General features: G+C 47.4%; 1 protein-coding gene across 3 annotated transcripts in view; it reads right to left on the minus strand.

Annotated features, from left to right (window-relative positions):
* LOC125450854 (protein WWC2-like) overlaps nt 1-15,313 on the minus strand; it is a 249,715-nt gene that overhangs the window by 25,581 nt on the left and 208,821 nt on the right. For 2 of the 3 annotated variants that reach the window (XM_059644856.1, XM_059644854.1), the window contains 3 exons: nt 9,202-9,394; nt 5,277-5,441; nt 1,010-1,116 (listed from right to left, as the gene is read on the minus strand). In XM_059644856.1, coding sequence (XP_059500839.1) covers nt 1,010-1,116; nt 5,277-5,441; nt 9,202-9,394 — 465 coding nt within the window. The remainder of the gene's footprint in view (nt 1-1,009; nt 1,117-5,276; nt 5,442-9,201; nt 9,395-15,313) is intronic. The other variant, XM_059644855.1, reaches the window with a different exon arrangement.

The raw sequence follows: 15,313 nt of genomic DNA on the forward strand, positions 1-15,313 counted from the left end.
CTTTGTTATCTTTAATGGTTATTAGTTAGCCTCAAGTGCATATGAGTCAAGAAAGCCTCCAACAGACCTTCACGCCCTGCACTTAATTCCAAAGGTGGCAACAAAAGAACGAGTTTCTTTCCAGGGCCAATATGCCACATTATTTCTGCTTCTTATCACCTCTCTTGCCACCATCAGGGAGAGAAAAGAAAGAACACACCCTATGCACGTCTGTGTTGATGGAAAATAATGAAGTGATCTGCTTGAACTGAGCTCCCTGCTTCTGTGTTGTAGCTTCTGGATTTTTCTACATATAAGACACTAGCCATTGTTATTGAAAGACCAATGTCCATCCCCTTGACTCATCTTGGCAGCTACATGGTACAACAATAATGGATTAGTTGATTAATTGTAGCATGTACCATTGCTCCTAACAATGTGGACTAATGCCATGTACAACCCACCTTCTGTTTCCCTGTGAACCTGCTGCTCTCCAAGTCTGCATTAACAGGCTGCCCAGCTGCGCCTATCACGGGGCCTGAAACTTGCTATCATTAGCCCACAAAAAAATAACACTGCACAGTGTAACAACTGCAACATTCAAACAGTAATTGAAGGCACTCTATTAAAACAGTTGGCTTTCCAGATCCATCAATCCATTCCATTCTCCCCCTTCCTCTGAAAAACTGACTGACTCAGCATCCCACCCAGAGAGTCACATTAGAAGAGTTCACAGATGGTGAGCTGTGGGTTGCAGCTGCTGGCTTCCAACCTCACTGTGCCATGCTGGAGGATTATAAGAAGCTCCCCAAAGCACATGCTGTCTAAGAGCCTGTGATCCTAGGCAAAAAGTCAGTAATGTGGGCCCAAAGACCTCTGGATCCCGAGCATTCTGCCAGAATGCCATTGGAATTGTGGTGAGAGTCCAGAGGAGCGTGCATGGGACTTCATTGGCCCCATTCTTCCACAAACAAGAGCAGAATGCCCCATTCAGAGGATAATCGCTTGAACATCACAGAGTCTACAATACCAGTGTTCGCCTGCTTCAGCATCCTCTTCCTCTTCTATAGCCAGTTCCTGTTCTACCGCCTGCAGTTCAACAGATGTCCTCTCCAGCAATGCAGAGACAGCATCCTGCTGCATACAAAGAGAAGAAAAGCAATGGAAAATGAAAGAAGTCACTACAGAATATGGAGTATTATCTTCTTTCATGTAGAATCTTGTACAAATATTTTGGCACAACTCACCAAAGGCAATTCACTTTCCGCTAAAGAATGCAAGTTCTCTGTCGAACATAGGTTATAATTAATTGCAGTTTCTGCCTGTGGAAATCAGTTGTGATGCTTAAATTTCAGATGCATAATTCATTAATGTAATTTGTATTTTTATCTGCAGAAACCTGCTGGGCAAATTCATCAGACAATGAGGCATTTGCTTAACTGAAGTTTCACAAAGCTGTGGTCAGGGGTAAGATCAACAGTGGCTTTACAACCGCTGTGAACCTCAGCCTGAGATGTGTTGACATCAAATGTTTTGAGGGATTTCAGATTTTACTTTTTAAAAACACACGACCGACCAAGTTGGAGAGCAATAAGGCATTTGAACCAAGTGGGTTTCCCAGTGTCACTCTGTTGAGCACCTACTTTTTCAAACACCCAAGGAGATCAAATTCTAAATCAGAGGAGATCTACATTTGGCGGCTCTCATGACCTTGAGATGATTTGAGAATCCAGAGTCTTTCATTCTCAGGAGGGCATTCCCTCTCAAGCCAACAGGTGAAAGTGGGTGAGATGCCCAATGGCAGGGCTCACAGCTGGAGCCCAGCTGGTGGTGGAGGGGGAGCACCGCTGAGGCAGAAGGAATGTGTGAGGGCATTTCAAAAGTGCAGGTGCTCTTGAAAGGCTTTAGAGAGCTGGAGGAAAGGGACCTTGTTGTGAATGAGAACTTTGAGGAGCAGGAAAACACGTTTGAACAGATCAAGATGGAGGAAGTTGATATGCTGGAAATTTTGGCAAACATTAAGATTGATAAGTCCCCAGGGCCAGACCAGATTTATCCTAGGTTGCTCCGGGAAGCGAGAAAGGCGGTTGCTAAGCCACTGGTGAAGATCGTTGCTTCCTCACTCTCCAAGGGAGTCGTACAGGAGGATTGGAGGGAGGCAAAATTTGTTCCTCTTTTCAAGAAAGGGAATAGGGAAATCCCTGGAAATCACAGACCAGTCAGTCTTATGTCTGTGGTCAGCAAGGTTTTGGAAAGAATTGTGAGGGATAGGATTTGTGACTATTTGGAAAAGCATAGCATGATTAAAGGGAGTCAGCATGGCTTTGTGAGGGGCAGGTCATGCCTTACAAATCTTATTGAGTTCTTTGAGGAAGTCACGAGACAGGTTGACAAGGGTCGAGCAGTGGATGTGGTGTACATGGACTTCAGCAAGGCATTTGGTAAGGTTCCCCACGTCAGGCTCATTCATAAAGTCAAGAGGTATGGGATACAGGGTGAGTTGGCTGTCTGGATTCAGAATTGGCTGGCTGACAGGAGGCAGAGAGTGGTTGTAGATGGTACGTATTCTGCCTGGAGGTCAGTGCTGAATGGTGTCCCGCAGGGCTCTGTTCTTGGGCCTCTGCTCTTTGTAGTTTTTATAAATGACTTGGATGAGGAGGTTGAGGGGTGGGTTAGAATGTTTGCTGATGACACAAAGGTTGGAGGTGCCAATGATAGTATCGAGGGCTATTGCAGGCTTCAGCGAGACATTGACATAATGCAGAGCTGGGCTGAGAAATGGCAGATGGAGTTCAACCTGGATAAATGTGATGAAGTGATGCATTTTGGAAGGTCAAACTTAAATGCTGAATATAGGATTAAAGGCAGGATTCTCAGCAGTGTGGAGGAACAGCAGGATCTTGGTGTTCAAGTGCATAGCTCCCTCAAAGTTGCCACCCAGGTGGATAAGGTTGTTAAGAAAGCATATGGTGTTTTGGCTTTCATTAACAGGGGGATCGAGCTTAAGAGCCGCGAGGTTATGCTGCAGCTCCACAAAACCCTGGTGAGACCACACTTGGAATATTGTGTCCAGTTCAGGTCGCCCTATTATAGGAAAGATGTGGAGGCTTTGGAGAGGGTGCAAAGGAGGTTTACCAGGATGCTGCCTGGACTGGAGGGCTTGTCTTACGTGGAGAGGTTGACTGAGCTCGGACATTTCTCTCTGGAGAGAAGGACGAAGAGAGGTGACCTGATCGAGGTGTACAAGGTAATGAGAGGCATGAATAGAGTCAATAGCCAGAGACTTCTCCCCAGGGCAGGATTGACTGCCACCAGGGCTCATAGTTTTAAGGTGTTAGGAGGAAGGTATAGAGGAGACGTCAGAGGGAGGTTCTTCACCCAGAGAGTTGTGAGCGCATGGAATAGTTTGCCAGTGGTAGTCGTGGAAGCGAAGTCATTAGTGACATTTAAGCGACTGCTGGACATGCACATGGACAGCAGTGAATTGAGGGGAATGTAGGTTAGGTTATTTTATTTTTGGATTAGGATTATTCCACGGCACAACATCGTGGGCCGAAGGGCCTGTACTGTGCTATACTTTTCTATGTTCTATGTTCTAGATGTAGAGCCGCTGGAGCCATCAGTGAGGAGGGAAAACCTGTCACAAAACTGCTGTAGGCTTGGGCGTATCCCTCTGCTCTCTCACAAGCAGGATGTGTCTGTAGCAGGAGGCTGTCGCAAACTTGCTTTGCTGTGACAACATGGCCCTGACATAAGGCATTCACCATGCCGATTGCCACCTCCTCCCTGAACAAAATGTTCAAGCCGATTGGTAATTTCAGCGGCAGCTCACTCCTGGCAAACAGGCCGACATCAGACAGCTGCCTCAGGCTGTCTGTCCCAGTAATTTCTCAGACTTTACAGCAACACCCACCCCCAACCCTTCACCACCGGAATCCACCTCTGCAGCCCAGAAAACCTCCTCAGATAGGTATACCTGGAAAATAACTCAATGCGTTTCTCACACATGTTTGAACCCTTATAATGCAGCGATTACGACATGAAGAATTAATGTCAGACATCAGTGGCTTGTAAAAGGATGATGGGCGCAAGAAGATAACAGTTTAAACAAAATGCTAAAGTTTATAGATTTTGCTTCACTCTACCGATTCACGCTCAAATTAGCTTCATAATGGGCTCAATTTTTTTTGTTTCTCTGCTGTATGTTTGAAGCCAGGAGGGGCTTGTAAAAGAAATGTAACATGTAATTGGCCTCCCGCGTTCCTGCACATTCCCAGCTGCCCTCAAACTGTCGACCATTTTACAGGGGTAGTCAGGTATTGGCCACCCATCCCATTCTTTGGGCTGATTGGGTAATTCTTTATTCCAACTCTGCTCTACTGCACCAGCTGCAGGATGCTTCCTGTGCCAAGCAGGATCCTGACAGACAGCTGTTGGCGCACAGGGCCAGTGGCTGGTGGCGAAAGCCACTTCACTTGAGAGTTGCCAGCACTCAGCCTGGGTACCTCCCTCCCTCCCCCACAGGGTCACAGCTCACTTTAACCCTCTCGCAATGCCTCACCCCACCAGGCCTTTGAAACATGGCCCTACCTTCTTAAGGGCAATCAGGACATCGATAAATACTGGCCTAGAGGGCATTGTCCATATCCCATGAATAGATACTGGAAAAATTTCACTCAACCCACTGCTGCAGTGTGTCACACAGCTTTGTTGACAGCCTGGATTTAGCTTAAATCCAGCCTCCACAGCTTCCTCTGCTGACTGCAATCCTAGAAGTGATTAGGCTGCCCATATCCAATGGGACTAGCAAGACAGAAGTGCCCAGCAATCAGATTGACAGTCACTAAGGTAGTTCTTGTTCCCTAGGTGGGGGCAGAACTCTTGCCCTGAGCCAGTTGACACTCTGCCTTAACAAGGTGTAGAGCTGGATGATCACAGCAGGCCAAGCAGCATCAGAGGAGCTCCACATCCCAGGAATCCAGGATCAAACCCTGGTGGAATCTGAATTGAATAAAATAATGAAATTCAGAGTCTAATGGCAATTATCTGAAAAACTCATCTGGTTCACTAATGTCCTTTAGGGATGAAAATTACCATCCTTACCTGGTCTGGCCTGCATGTGACTAATGACCCCTAGCAATATGATTGATTCTTAACTGCCCTCTTGGTGATAGGCAATAAATGCAGGTTTAGCCACATCCCGGGAAAAAATGATTGAAAAAGGGAGCCAATCCACTGGGTTCACCTCCAAGCAATGTCGACACCAAGCCTGAGTCAGCCTTGTGGATGAACCTTACCTTGTCTGTAGTGCTGCAAGGCCGGGGTCTCAGTGAAACTTCCTCAGTTTGTGCTTTGTTCTTTGGATTATGAATGTTCATGTTCTTGTAATGTAGCATATTGTACCAGCTTGTTAAGGTGTCCCCACGGGTGGAGAAGTCTGCCAGGCTAATCTGGGTTCCAGCCTTTGGAAAATGAGAAAAGAAAGCCCTCAGTCTGCTCATTGGTTTTCAACACTCTGGTTTGTATATAATTCCTGTGTACCACTATCACACAGGCATTTCAGATCGGAATGAAAGAGTTGCGTTTTTGTTGTCCCTTAGCATGCCTCTTAGAAAAGCCTCAGAAGAATTACTCTGAAACACACTGGCCCAGATTCGGAGTTATAATAAGTGAAACTGTCTGGATTCATGTGGAAATCATTATGATGTTGACAGAGATACATCACTTTGCCCACAAGAGTGGACTGGTGAAGTTCCCTTATTCCATAACTATAATTAAGTAGAAATCACTGAGCTGGTGAGAAACTGCCCCTTTCCATAATTACTTCAAATGTAATAGCTCTGAAAACAGATGATATCCTACTGAAATGGAGTGTAACTGGGTTTTTTTAATGGCCTACTGAATGCCAAGGTCTGGTTGTACATAGAACTCATAAGTCACCACAACCAAATGAGATGCATTGAGGATATTGAGGGATGTAAAACAGTGAAAATTCTGCAGGCAGCAGCCAAAATCTACCATATTTTACTCAGACATGGGGTTGGTGTAAAAGGATTCGAACATCGCAGATGTTAACATAACTGCTCTAGAAAGGATTAAGAAAAAAACCTAGTTATACCTCATTTTTGCACTGAACACGCAGAGAGTGACAGTTGAGCCCACTGATTTCAGCAGCAGAGAGTAGGCATCTAGGGGGCTCAGCAATTGGTCAGCTGGTCAGAAAATGCACCTCAGTTCTTGTTTTAGAACCTGTTTCCTCTACCTGCCCTCACTCCCTCCTCATTGTCCCACAAACATCATGTCTCTTTCATACCAGTCCATGCACTCACTCAACTTCACCCACCCCCACGCCCTCTGGCTATCTCCTTAGTGACTCATTATCTACTGTAGGCAGACCGCAGGTGAAACGTTCAGGTGTAAAATAAAACTTCTAACACAACTAACACTCATACTCAGGTAGCAATGAAAAACAAACCCACCCGAAGTTTTAGAATTCCTTCAAGTGTTCAATATAGCATAAAAATACATTTCTATCCAGGCTACTTATGAAAGAAAACTATTCCCTGTGTATCAGAGATAATGGGAACTGCAGATGCTGGAGAATTCCAAGATAATAAAATGTGAGGCTGGATGAACACAGCAGGCCAAGCAGCATCTCAGGAGCACAAAAGCTGACGTTTTGGGCCTAGACCCTTCATCAGAGAGGGGGATGGGGAGAGGGTTCTGAAATAAATAGGGAGAGAGGGGGAGGCGGACCGAAGATGGATAGAGGAGAAGATAGGGGGAGAGGAGAGTATAGGTGGGGAGGTGATAGGTCAGTCTGGGGAGGACGGACAGGTCAAGAAGGCGGGATGAGGTTGGTAGGTGGGAAATGGAGGTGCGGCTTGAGGTGGGAGGAGGGGATAGATGAGAGGAAGAACAGGTTAGGGAGGCGGGGATGAGCTGGGCTGGTTTGGTGATGCAGTGGGGTGAGGGGAGAAACTGGGCTGGTTTTGGGATGCGGTGGGGGAAGGGGAGATTTTGAAGCTGGTGAAGTCCACATTGATACCATTGGGCTGCAGGGTTCCCAAGCGGAATATGAGTTGCTGTTCCTGCAACCTTCGGGTGGCATCATTGTGGCACTGCAGGAGGCCCATGATGGACATGTCGTCTAAGGAATGGGAGGGGGAGTTAAAATGGTTCGCGACTGGGAGGTGCAGTTGTTTATTGCGAACCGAGCGGAGGTGTTCTGCAAAGTGGTCCCCAAGCCTCCGCTTGGTTTCCACAATGTAGAGGAAGCCACACCAGGTACAGTGGATACAGTATACCACATTGGCAGATGTGCAGATGAACATCTGCTTAATATGGAAAGTCATCTTGGGGCTTGGGATGAGGGTGTGGGAGGAGGTGTGGGGGCAAGTGTAGCACTCCCTGCGGTTGCAGGGGAAGGGGTTGGAGGGGAGTGTGGAGCGGACAAGGGAGTTGCGGAGAGAGTGGTCTCTTGGAAGGCAGACAAGGGTGGGGATGGAAAAATGTCTTGGGTGGTGGGGTCGGATTGTAGATGGCGGAAGTGTCGGAGGATGATGCGTTGTATAATAACCACCCTAAGAGAATCCCCCTTGTCCTCACATACGACCCCACCAACCTCCGGATACAACGCATCATCGTCCGACACTTCCGCCATCTACAATCCGACCCCACCACCCAAGACATTTTTCCATCCCCACCCTTGTCTGCTTTCTGGAGAGACCACTCTCTCCTTGACTCCCTTGTCCGCTCCACACTCCCCTCCAACCCCACCACACCCGGCACCTTCCCCTGCAACCGCAGGAAGTGCTACACTTGCCCCCACACCTCCTCCCTCACCCCCATCCCAGGCCCCAGGATGACTTTCCATATTAAGCAGATGTTCATCTGCACATCTGCCAATGTGGTATACTGTATCCACTGCACCCGTAGTGGCTTCCTCTACATTGTGGAAACCAAGCGGAGGCTTGGGGACCACTTTGCAGAACACCTCCGCTCGGTTCGCAACAAACAACTGCACCTCCCAGTCGCGAACCATTTTAACTCCCCCTCCCATTCCTTAGACGACATCCTGGGCCTCCTGCAGTGCCACAATGATGCCACCCGAAGGTTGCAGGAACAGCAACTCATATTCCGCTTGGGAACCCTGCAGCCCAATGGTATCAATGTGGACTTCACAAGCTTCAAAATCTCCCCCTCCCCACTGCATCACCAAACCAGCCCAGCTCGTCCCCGCCTCCCTAACCTGTTCTTCCTCTCACCTATCCCCTCCTCCCACCTCAAGCCGCACCTCCCTGTCCACCTACCAACCTCATCCCACCTCCGTGACCTGTCTGTCCTCCCCGGACTGACCTATCCCCTTCCCCACCTCCACACTCCTCTCCACCTATCTTCTCCTCTATCCATCTTTGGTCCGCCTCCCCCTCTCTCCCTATTTATTTCAGAACCCTCTCCCTATCCCCCTCTCTGATGAAGGGTCTAGGCCCGAAACGTTAGCTTTTGTGCTCCTGAGATGCTGCTTGGCCTGCTCTGTTCATCCAGCTCCACACTTTGTTATCTCAGATTCTCCAGCATCTGCAGTTTCCATTATCTCTGTACACAGGGAATAACTTTCTTTGTTAAAAATAGAAATGTATTTTATGCCATGCTGAACACTTTAAGCCAATTTAAAACTTAGAATGGGTTTGTTTTTCACTACTATGTGAGTATGTGTGTTAGTCGTGTTAGCAGTTTTATTTTTCACCTGAACATTTCACCTGCGGTCTTCCTACAGTTGTAGTGAGTAACTATGGAGATGGCTGAGTGTGTGGGGGTGCGCGAGGTGGAGTGGGTGCATGGATTGGCATAACAGAGACATGATGATGTATGTGAAGCTCTAGCTCCAACTGTCCAGTATCTCTTAGATTGCTACATAATCTTTCCAGAACTTAGCCTTCAAACTATTTTTCCTTATTTAAGGATGGTAAAATAATATTTATAAAGCTTCAGTAATAATGGGAACTGCAGATGCTGGAGAATCCAAGATAATAAAATGTGAGTCTGAATGAACACAGCAGGCCCAGCAGCATCTCAGGAGCACAAAAGCTGACGTTTCGGGCCTAGACACTTCATCCTAGCCCGAAACGTCAGCTTTTGTGCTCCTGAGATGCTGCTGGGCCTGCTGTGTTCATCCAGCCTCACATTTTATTATCTTTTATAAAGCTTCAGCTCACTTACCAGGCAATCTTCCAACAGTGTCTTCCCCACAGAACAGACATCAACTCGCAGTGTCTTCTGATGTAAAGCAGCTTGGGTAATAGCTACCCTGAAAACCTCATTGAGGGTAAGAATCTCTGCAACATTATGAATCCTTGTGCGGAATAGACTGCTGGAATCACATGAGCTTGGAAGCAATGCAGCTCTGATGTATCTGCAAGATTGCAAGGCTAACTTTTACACAATGGACTAAAATAGTTAAAGACTGAATAAACTGCAACAAAATAGTTCGCCACATTTTCTTTTCATTCATCGGCTAAGGTGTTGTTACGTAGACCAGAATATATTACCCATCCCCAATTGCCTAGAGGGCAGTAAAGATTCAACCACATCGCTGTCAGCCTGGAGTCACATGTAGTCTGGACCAACTAGGGTTCCTTCCCTAAATCCTTTATTCACTAATGGAATGAGGGCGTCACTGGCCAGGCAGCATTTGTTGCCCGTTCCTAATTGCCCAGAAGGCATTTCAGAGTCAACCACTTTGCTGTGGGTCTGTGGTCACACATAGGCCAGACCAGGTAAGGGTGGTGAGAGATAATGGGAACTGCAGATGCTGGAGAATCCAAGATAATAAAATGTGAGGCTGGATGAACACAGCAGGCCAAGCAGCATCTCAGGAGCACAAAAGCTGACGTTTCGGGCCTAGACCCTTCATCAGAGAGGGGGATGGGGTGAGGGTTCTGGAATAAATAGGGAGAGAGGGGGAGGTGGACCAAAGATGGAGAGAAAAGAAGATAGGTGGAGAGAGTATAGGTGGGGAGGTAGGGAGGGGATAGGTCAGTCCAGGGAAGACGGACAGGTCAAGGAGGTGGGATGAGGTTAGTAGGTAGATGGGGGTGTGGCTTGGGGTGGGAGGAAGGGATGGGTGAGAGGAAGAACAAGTTAGGGAGGCAGAGACAGGTTGGACTGGTTTTGGGATGCAGTGGGTGGAGGGGAAGAGCTGGGCTGGTTGTGTGGTGCTGTGGGGGGAGGGGACGAACTGGGCTGGTTTAGGGATGCGGTGGGGGAAGGGGAGATTTTGAAACTGGTGAAGTCCACATTGATACCATTAGGCTGCAGGGTTCCCAGGCGGAATATGAGTTGCTGTTCCTGCAACCAACGGGTGGCATCATTGTGGCACTGCAGGAGGCCCATGATGGACATGTCAAATAAAGAATGGGAGGGGGAGTGGAAATGGTTTGCGACTGGGAGGTGCAGTTGTTTGTTGCGAAGTGAGCGGAGGTGTTCTGCAAAGCGGTCCCCAAGCCTCCGCTTGGTTTCCCCAATGTAGAGGTAGCCACACCGGGTACAGTGGATGCAGTATAGCACATTGGCAGATGTGCAGGTGAACCTCTGCTTAATGTGGAATGTCATCTTGGGGCCTGGGATAGGGGTGAGGGAGGGGGTGTGGGGGCAAGTGTAGCATTTCCTGCGGTTGCAGGGGAAGGTGCCGGGTGTGGTAGGGTTGGAGGGCAGTGTGGAGCGAACAAGGTTCCGCCATCTACAATCCGACCCCACCACCCAAGACATTTTTCCATCCCCACCCCTGTCTGCTTTCCGGAGAGACCACTCTCTCCGTGACTCCCTTGTTCGCTCCACACTGCCCTCCAACCCCACCACACCCGGCACCTTCCCCTGCAACCGCAGGAAATGCTACACTTGTCCCCACACCTCCTCCCTCACCCCTATCCCAGGCCCCAAGATGACATTCCACATTAAGCAGAGGTTCACCTGCACATCTGCCAATGTGCTATACTGCATCCACTGTACCCGGTGTGGCTACCTCTACATTGGGGAAACCAAGCGGAGGCTTGGGGACCGCTTTGCAGAACACCTCCGCTCAGTTCGCAACAAACAACTGCACCTCCCAGTCGCAAACCATTTCCACTCCCCCTCCCATTCTTTAGATGACATGTCCATCATGGGCCTCCTGCAGTGCCACAATGATGCCACCCGTAGGTTGCAGGAACAGCAACTCATATTCCGCCTGGGAACCCTGCAGCCTAATGGTATCAATGTGGACTTCACCAGTTTCAAAATCTCCCCTTCCCCCACCGCATCCCTAAACCAGTCCAGTTCGTCCCCTCCCCCCACAGCACCACACAACCAGCCCAGCTCTTCCCCTCCACCCAATGCATCCCAAAACCAATCCAACCTGTCTCTGCCTCCCTAACTTGTTCTTCCTCTCACCCATCCCTTCCTCCCACCCCAAGCCGCACCCCCATCTACCTACTAACCTCATCCCACCTCCTTGACCTGTCTGTCTTCCCTGGACTGACCTATCCCCTCCCTACCTCCCCACCTATACTCTCTCCACCTATCTTCTTTTCTCTCCATCTTCGGTCCGCCTCCCCCTCTCTCCCTATTTATTCCAGAACCCTCACCCCATCCCCCTCTCTGATGAAGGGTCTAGGCCCGAAATGTCAGCTTTTGTGCTCCTGAGATGCTGCTTGGCCTGCTGTGTTCATCCAGCCTCACATTTTATCATCCAGGTAAGGGTGGTAATTTCCTTCCCTAAAGTACATTAGTGAACCAGATAGGATTTTCCCGGCAATCATCGTCGTCATTAGATTTTTAATTCCAGATATTTTATTGAATTCAAATTCCACTATCTGTCTTGGCGGGATTTGAACGCAAGTCCTCAGAATGTTTTCTGGCTGTCAGTAATAATACCACGAGGCCATCGCCTCCACCATGTGACACAAGTGAACCAGGTGGACTTTTGACAGTGGTTACGTCAGCTTACCTTATTCAGTTTGTTAAACTGAGATTTTTAGTAAATTCAAATTTCACCATCTGCTGCAATGGAGTTCAAAGTCCTGAGAACACTTGCCTCGGGTTCTGGATTGGTAGTCCAGTGATTTTAGCATTACACAAACACCTCCCCTATATCTCAATGAAGCAGCTACACGGGAAGTGCACAAATCTTTTCCATTTCTCATAAAAGCATTTACTCTCCCTACTGCTGAAAGGATTCAATGCCTAATTGTTCAGCAAATTTGCTGATGACACCAAGATTGGTCAAGTGATAATAGCAAAGAAGATGGTTGTAGATTACAGGAAGATATTGATGCATTGGTCAGATAGGCAAACCAACAGCAGACAGTATCTAACCCTGATGAGTGTGTGGTAATGCACTTTGCAAGAAGATAAAGGATGAGGGAGTATTTAATGAATGGCAGGGCACTGGGGAGCTCGAAGTAACAGAGAGATCTTGGGGTAACTATTGGCAGATCCCTGAAGTCAGCAGAGTATTTGAACAGGAACAGTTATGATAGTATATGGGATACTTACTTTCATCTGTAATGGCTTAGAGTATAAGAACAAGGAGGTACTGTTGGAGTTGTACAGAGCTTTGGTTAGGCCACAGCTGGAGTACGGTGTGCAGTTCTGCGCACCCACTACAGGAAGGATGTGGTAGCACCAGGCAGGGTACAGAGTAGGTTCACCAGGATGTTGACCGAGACGGAGAAATTGAGCTGTAAGGAGAGACTAGATAGGCTTGGATTGTTTTCTTTAGGGCAGGGAAGGCTGAGGCGTCATAATTGAGATGTACAGGATTATGAGGAGCATGGAGAGGGTGACTAGGAGCAGTTGTTCCACTTGGTTGAGAGGACAGCCACAAGAGGGCATAGTTTTAGGGCGAGGGGCAGAAGATTCAGAGGCTTGGGAAAAAAAATTCACTCAGCAGGTGGTGGAATCTGGAATGCACTGCCTGGGAAAATAGTGGGGGCAGGAAACCTTATAACCTTTTGGATAACTACTTCAAGTATAATACTCAAGGATATGGGACAAATGCAAGAAATTGAGATTAGTGTACTTTTAGTGGTAGTGTCAGTACAGACTCAATGGGTCGAAGGGCTTTTTCTGCACTGTATGAATCAATAAATCTATGTGGTATAGGGTTCAAGAGATGTGCTTACCCTCTGGTACCACATTGTATTCAGTGAACGAAAATTCCTGGATGTATGAGTTAGTCTCCTCAGTAGCTGAGTTTAAGCTGATCTGTCCAATACTTAGTCTGTGGAGGGGGTGCACCTTGAAAGTGTGCAGCATTGTTTGTGCCTCTCCATGAATACATAAAGGGCTTGTACTGAGACCATGAGGTGGAGTGGTTGATCGCACAATGGCCTTAGCCTGTCCTGACCCTGTCTAGCAAGGACCAGTTTTGCTGTGGCTGTTTAAAGCCTGCCATTCAGCAGATGGCAGCTTATCCTAGGAACTTTGAGGACAGAGGATCAGAGAATTGATAAGTTGGAACGATGACTGGAAAAGTGTTCAGGCTCTGATGCAGTAGATAGGGTAGATGTGGAAAGGTTGTTTCCCATTGTGGGTGAGTCTAGGACCAGAAGGTATCATCTCAGAATAAAGAATCACACATTTAAATCAGACGGGAGGAGGAATTTCTTCTCCCAGAGGGTAGAGAATCAGTGGTATTCTTTTCCATAGAGGGCTGTGGAGGGTCGGTCATTAAGTATATTCAAGGCTGAGATTGGCAGATTTTTAATCAATAAGGGAACCCACGGTCCATGGGGAAAAGGCAAGAAAATGGAGTTCAGGTTTGTCAGATAAGCCATGATCTCATTGAATGGCAGAGCAGTTTCGATGGGCTGAAATGCCGACTTCAGCTCCTACGTCTTATCAGGTCTATTGAGTATTTCCTAAATATTACAGCTCTCCAGCATTCAGAATCTTTTGCTCTCCTTGTCATCGTGAATGGTACATTACAGCGACCAGAGTTTGAGTCTTGAACAAATGAGCGAACAAGAGTCAATGGGAAAAGGAAGAGTCCCAAGGTCAGAGCTCATATCATATTCAGATCAGGATAAAATGTGATTCAAGCTAACAGAAACGTCAGAAGCCAGGGAACAATTACAGTTAGGAGTTGAGGGTACAAATGTCAGGATTTGAATATGCACTCTCAGGATGTACATGTTACTAGCAAACATTTGAACTGATACAGCAGGCATAATGAGGATGTTCCCTCAATGTTATTAGCCTAGAAGGTACACAATTTTTATCCAAAGCAATTGAGGAATGTTACCAAAGCAAAATGTTATCAACTCTTGGTCCACTGAACATTTCCAAAGAAAGAGTGTTCCATTAGACAGCTCTAAAGAATGAGACCAGTTAGAGATAATCTTGCTCTGTGTTTGATTTTTTTGATCATTAGATTCATGGGACTGGTTTTGGGACTAAGTTTGAAAGAGGAAATGTTGAGTGAGGAGAAATCCGCAGCCCACCTTGTTCACAAGGCCCATTATATCAAACTTCAAACTCACAGGTGATGGGCTGCTGGTGGGCTTTCCCCTGGAAATTCAAACCAGCAAGCCCCAACCTCCTGGGCCTGCTAGCCAATCAGAGGCCAGGTATCACCAGATTTCAGCAACTCCGTGGCAAAGGAGCTGAGCTGATTGTAGCCCAAGTGGAATGAGGCCCTTTAGTGGTCATCAACAATTTATGGGCCTTAATTGGCAGCAGGGCAGGAAGGCTGACTGGGGGTCTTCCCACCTAATTTCCGAGGTACTGAAAAGAGGTCTCTGATCTCCATGATTATCTGCAGTACCCATCGCCTTCCCCATCTCTTCGGGGTGGGGAGATTCTACCTGCAGAGGCATTTACAAGCACAGAAGGAGGTCATTTGGCCAATCTAACTTCATGCTGGCACTTTGTGGAGCCACCCAGCCAGGCACACTCATCCACTTGATTTTGCTAGGCATGAAAATCAATTTTGTTTGCGTGCCCATTCAGATTTGTTTTGAAATGACTCATCATCTTTGCTTCCATGGCAATAGTTGCTACGTCATGACCACCTGTTGTGAAAAGCTTAGATCTGTTTCCCCACATCCTCGTATTAACTGTTAAAGGGAACAGCTAACCAAACCTTGTCGTAATCTGTACACCCTTATGAAATCTCCCCATAATATCCATTGCCCTGAAGAGAACAATCTCAGGTTCTCACTCCTAACCATTGCCCTGAAGAGAACAATCTCAGGTTCTCACTCCTAACCACTGCCCTGAAGAGAACAATCTCAGGTTCTCACTCCTAACCATTGCTGAATGTTGATAACTCCACCTAAGAATGGACATGTTG

This window comes from Stegostoma tigrinum, chromosome 3, assembly GCF_030684315.1.
Source record: "Stegostoma tigrinum isolate sSteTig4 chromosome 3, sSteTig4.hap1, whole genome shotgun sequence".
NCBI lineage: Eukaryota > Metazoa > Chordata > Chondrichthyes > Orectolobiformes > Stegostomatidae > Stegostoma > Stegostoma tigrinum.